The sequence below is a fragment of the Xiphias gladius genome, chromosome 14 (assembly GCF_016859285.1).
Source record: "Xiphias gladius isolate SHS-SW01 ecotype Sanya breed wild chromosome 14, ASM1685928v1, whole genome shotgun sequence".
NCBI lineage: Eukaryota > Metazoa > Chordata > Actinopteri > Istiophoriformes > Xiphiidae > Xiphias > Xiphias gladius.
In genome coordinates, this window is record NC_053413.1 from 12,033,916 (window position 1) to 12,039,970 (window position 6,055).

Below are 6,055 nucleotides of genomic sequence, written 5' to 3' on the forward strand. Positions count from 1 at the left end.
GTGCCCAAGACAGCATTTATTTTCCAGCTTTAAGTCATGGTACAATGAAGGGCCCTTTGATAAGTTAAGTGCAAACAATATTATCAGTAGCATTACAAAAAACTCTCAAATTTATGGCATCCTATGTCCTTACATAAAACTGACATTGACACATGCAAACTTTTCACTTAACATTCAGAGAGAAGTAGATGCTATTTTTATTAGAAAAAGGAACAACTTTTCTGAGGTTGAAGTAAGATGTCACGTGTCTCTACTTTGCATAACTAGTGGATGCCCTCTCATATGGTCTTACAGGGTTTGGTGTGAGTGAGCTCTGGTGGTTAGTTGCACGCTGGGGATCATCAGGCCTGCCCAGCCCAATGTTGGGTTTAAAGACAGGCCGTCACTGGTCCAGAGACACACACGCACCAAATACCCTGAAGTCCATGGGAGAGGTCAGGAGTTACACAAATACATAGGAGACAGTCTCATTAAAGGTATGTGGGCAGGTCTTTCTCCACCACCTGCAAAGAGAAACAAGTAGAAATTTTACTATGACAGAGATGATGTCAGGTGAATGGCACCATTGCACCCCCATGGACAGAGATGAATTATTCATTACAAAACTGAATACAATATGGATACATATTTGATCAATGGATTATTAATTATCAGTTCATATATCTTTTCAATTCTCCTTCTCCTAATGTTGTCTTTCGTCATATATAAATAATAAACTCTGACAAACCTAATGCAACAAATGGACTGAATAAATTCCTACAGGTTGAGATTAATAAAAGGATTAACTAAATCAAAATAGCAGGAAACTATTATACTGTATACACAAACATTATATGAAAGGTGTCGCATTTCACAGCATGCAAAGAAATTTTACTTTTTAAAAAAAAAAATAAAAAATAAAAAAAAAAAAATATATATATATATATATATATATATATATATATATATATATATATATATAAATAAAAAAATAAATAAATAAATAAATAAATAAATAAATAAATAAAACCCCACCACAGTAAGTGCCACTTACGCTGGGATCATCTGTTGGGCCGTATCGCTTCACCACTTGTCCTTCTCTATTTATAAGAAACTGTTGAGGAATAAGACATCAAAATATTAACACAAACATGGATTTTCACGCAATTGTGGCAAGAAAATTAAGCAAAATTTACTGAAATGCTTCTTTAAAAAAGGCATAGTACGAACTATATTAGAAAATTACCTTTGTGAAGTTCCACTTGATGCTACTGTAGAGTGAGAGGGAGAAAAAAAAGTTATTACAACACAACCTGGAGCCAGTGACACCAAGACTGCTTTTTCATCCTTCATGGGGCACAGACTGTGTAGTCTGCTTGAATTCAAGTTGGTTGCAATGGATTTCAATAGTGAACAGTTTGTATTGGAGAAAATTATGAAATCATTAATTAGAATATTTTTCTCAACCCACTCCTGCCACACAATCCGCCCTTTCGCTATCTTTTCATTTGCTCAGTATAGAACACTCATTTTCACCCAAGTATGGCTAAATGCAAAGTTTCAGTGTCAGTCCTTAAACGTGTGTGCCCCCCGCTTTTCATACACAAACATCACCTTTCAAGTCTATATGGATTGTTTGATACTCAAACTAAATCAACATGACAAGATGTCATCAAAAATGCAGGTTTGACAGTCATTCGGACACAGTTGACACGTAGTTCATCAAGTAATTAAATTACTCAAATGCCCTCAGCACTAGCTCACTGACAACTGTATTCATGAGATGATCATGGCACCATGTCCCCACACACTGAGATGAAATAGAAGAGGAATTAAAGCCATAATTTTGAGTAAGTCCAAGGGTGTAAAATCTTTTTTTTCCCCTTTACCTATGTTGCTTTTCTTGCAGGATGACATGCATGAATCTAATTGCAACTCCCAGACTTTTTAAAATATAAATTTCTCATACATAACTATACGTTACACGGAGGAAGCACATCATCTAAGAAATGGGGTCTAATACAAAATGCCAATGAATAAAAATGATGTACTGAGACAAAACTCATTCATGATAAAGAGCATGGGTTCTAAGCAGTTATTATCAACTCCTGTTCCAACAAAAGGGTATTACTCATTTTGTGTACACAATGTCAAACTTTTTGTTAAGTAAACAGAAAGTCAGGACAATAACTCACTTTCCGAAGGTTCCCTTGCCTTTGGGCTGTGCTTTCATCCACTTCCACAGAGGGTGAGCATTGTCCCCATTCACCTCAATCTTACTGAAGAGATCAAACTCAGCGTTGTAACCTTTAGCAAACTCTTTAATATCTGCCTCAGTCCCTGGTTCCTGGATGACACATGATAAAAATCCAAGTAAGAAAATTGGAAATTTAAGTTTTGCAACTGAGCTAATAAAGCTTTAAGCGGTATGAATACAACTATCTAGGAATGTATCTAAATTGTGCAAGAATCCAGCTTGCTTGCTTGTTTTAACTGAATGGCACAAAAATGAATAATCATTTAAATTACTTCCATCCTGCCAGAAAACAGTATTCAAAAATAACAATGAGAGTAAGTTCATGTGTTACATTAACTGCAACAGTGACAATTTTCTTGTGATACAGCACAAAATAAAGAAAATACAAAACAAAAGCTGTATTGTCATCAGGTTATGTTTGTTACCTGTCCTCCAAACTGGTTGCATGGGAAGGCCAGGATGCGTAAACCTTTCTCAGCATAGGAGACGTGCATTCCCGCTAGCTGAGTGTAGTTTACTCTGGTCTTTCCTCATTTAGAGGCTACATTTACAATAATGCACACATACCCTCTGGCAGGAAAACAAAACAAACAAACACAAAAAAAAAAAACGAGTTTCAACTGAGAAAACAACAGTGCAAACTACTACTGTCAAGTTTGTAAAGTTTATGCACGACAACTGCAACAAGTATTCAACTCTATACAAATCATTAATTCCTTAGCCTGTGTTAGAGCATAAGGATACATTATATTATGTTATGTTATACACACACATTACCTGTATTTCTCGAGAGCCACCTCATTGCCATCAATGTCCTTGGCAGAGAACTCGTAGATGGACTTAGCACTCTGCCAGTCTCCCACCTGAGCACACTGCATAGAGGTGACGAATGAAAATTGGATATAGTTGAGTGTGTGTCATTGAGTAAGACAGCTGAAGACAAAGGTTTCTCGGGGCTAAAGTCCATGAAAGCAAACCAAAGGGCAAACTTTAGTTCAAGCCTAAGAATTACGCAAGATGAATCAGACAAATTGGAGGAAAGGCAATGACGTTAACCACTTCTCTTAAATCAGTGCACTTTAGCCCAATTGAGACATAATTCATGTCCCTATCCTTGAATTGCATACAGAACAAGTTTAGGCTGGAAAACACAGTAAAGCGGCCTGCTCGCATGTCTGTCTGTCTCACCCAAAAACTGGAAACAACAGCAGACCAAAAACAAATATCAAACTGATATAATGGCATTCACGTTAAATAGCGGGGTTAACCGCCGCAATTACCGAATTTGATAAAAATCCGGAATTAGGGGACTATAAAAACCGTGAATCTCTTCCTGGTATGACATTAAATTACACCACCCATTTTGTAGATTATCACCACGGATCGTTGGCGGTTTTAACGGCATCTTCGACCCACATATCAATGTTAGCGCCCCAGCACAAACCAATAACACCAGTCCGGCTAGCTTAACAGAAAATACGATATGTTTGAGTTCAACTTGTGAGAATTGGCAGCTGAGTCTATCTGAAGGGGTAGCCGTTCACCAAACTCCATCTCATCTAATTGACGGCCAAATGCTGACATTTTGCTTCGGGTCTTTACGAGGAAGCTAGGGGTACTGGTTACATCAGCATCCGACCCACTAGCCCGTCTCGCCGTATTTAAAAATAGACGCCCTAAGTCTGCCCTGGCGTTACACGTTGCTAAGTATTTAGGCAGCAGCGGCGGATACACTAATGTTTAGACCACAGCCAACATGAATAGGAAAACGTGTATTTCGTTGCCCTAGTGTACCTACCATGCTTCTCTGTACTCCTCTGCTTCCGACGAGACCTAACAGCACTGTCCGCCTCAAGAGCTGCATGGCCGCCACAAGACGCCCGTTTTCACGTGACCTGTAGCCCCACCCACTGAGGCTCACTGCACCTGCTCAGTGACTGCTCTCCCGCTCTAGTTTTCATAAACAAGTTGAATTTATTTTAATTTTCCCCCACATGTCAGTTCAAGCTTTTCATTTGAACACTTACATTTAAACTTGCAATAGGTTGTTGTTTTTTTTTTCTTTTGCCACCTGCACAACATTGGCGTTTCATAACCTTTCAAGTAACTGTGGTAAAGTTGTAAGCAAACGGTCGCTTATTTACACATCCAGCGGTTTCAAAACAGCATCATCCTTCATTTGTGTTGTGTTTACGTCTGCCTGTGTAAGTCCACTCTCCCAACTCCCCTACCGACCCAGGGAAATATGTAGCTCTCTAGCTGCACCGCTACGCTCACCAGCTAGTCCCTACCTGTGTCTGTCTGCTGTTTGGTGCTGAGCAGGCAGTGTACAGTGGGGCTTTGGAGCCCTTTCGTTGCCTCCCTCAGCCGAAAGTGAGAACAGCGAGAGTGAACCAAAACAGTGAAGTTGTGAGCCGGATAGCTAAAGAAAAATCCTGCTGAACCTCGCTGTAAAGCCCCGTAAAGCCGAGGGGAGCTGCAGAATCAGGAGACATTTCTCTCTAGGTTCATCACCATCAGTGACCCCTGTCACGTTGTCACATGGTTTTAATATTCTCATTTGATACAATGTTATTATAAAAATATTATTTATAGCTGCTTTTAAGATCCCCTCCAGGCATGTTTCTGTGACATATAAAATACTCTGCTCTGAAAAGCCATTTGTGTCTGATCGGGTTTTTCCTCAAATAATTCGGCTGCTTTGTTAAAAATTCTCGAAATTACATCAGTTCCTTCTCCTGTGTTAAAAAAGCCTGAGTTTCTGAATATTCAGATGGCTTTCATTTCAAAAGAAACAAGATGTTTCCTTTCACTGAAAGGTCCATCTCAGTGTATGTGCGCTGAATGTTTCAAGTTTCCACATCAAACTTGTGTTAATTGCCAACTGGACCATGACTGGCTTCCAAACTTGGTGCGAGGTCGCAAAAACATCCTTGTACGTGTTTTTCAGATTTCAGGTGAGCACAGAGAAATTTTCCTTTTTCGGCAGATGAGTGTGAAAACCGCCTTCTAGTGTCAAACTCTGCACATACATCATTCTCCACGGTAAAGGTCAAACATCTAAGAGCCAAACACATTTTTGAATGGATTGGTACTTTATACTTTCCTTGTTTTAGTTTTAGATATTAAAATTTTACTTTACACTTTTACAAAGTAATTTCACAGAATCCATGTCATTTCAACATTCAGTTTTTTTTTCCAGTTTCTTTTTTCTTTTTAACATTTAATTGTAGCTGCATTTTCCTAAGTAGTACAGTTTAAAAACATTTTAGTTACCATTTTTTCTTTTAATTTTCCATGTTCCCTTTGAATTTTGTTTAAAAAAAAATAAATAAATTAGAAAAAAAAAAAAAAATATATATATATATATATATATATCCTCCATACTTGCAGGCAGCACAAGAAGCAGTAAGCAAATCTTTGACATATTATCAACTTATAAAGTTGCTAAACTAGAGTAAGAAAGAGTTAAAATAACATACAGCAAAATATGCATTGAATGTAATAAAAAGAGGATAAATTGCATACGTTAGGTGAAGTCAAAGTAATCCTACTATCGTGGCCAAAAGAAAGAAGGGCTTTGTCTGCTGATCAGCCTGAGCTCAAGGCAAATTCTTTGAAGCAGTTTTCCCCATAGATGAACATCTTACAAAAGACTCACATTAAGAAAAAAAAAACATATTAAAGCTATAAATCTACTATTGGCTCTCACTCTTAAATCTCATCAGTGGATAAGAATGTAATTTTTTAAACAAATATGCTAACTGGCCTTTGTATTCTTCAAAGTAAAAAACTGTACTAGAGGGCTAACAGCCAATA

The 6,055-nt window shown here is 37.8% G+C and overlaps 1 protein-coding gene across 1 annotated transcript; it reads right to left on the bottom strand.

Annotated features, from left to right (window-relative positions):
* Position 1: 1 nt before the first annotated feature.
* Positions 2-4,167, bottom strand: LOC120799459 (phospholipid hydroperoxide glutathione peroxidase-like). The gene is made up of 7 exons (XM_040144689.1): positions 4,035-4,167; positions 3,014-3,108; positions 2,662-2,806; positions 2,175-2,326; positions 1,226-1,250; positions 1,034-1,093; positions 2-503 (listed from the first exon to the last, which is right to left on the bottom strand). The coding sequence occupies exons 1-7, from the start codon at positions 4,098-4,100 to the stop codon at positions 471-473; spliced, it is 576 nt and encodes a 191-aa protein (XP_040000623.1). The 5' UTR covers positions 4,101-4,167; the 3' UTR covers positions 2-470.
* Between the last annotated feature and the right edge of the window lie 1,888 nt (positions 4,168-6,055).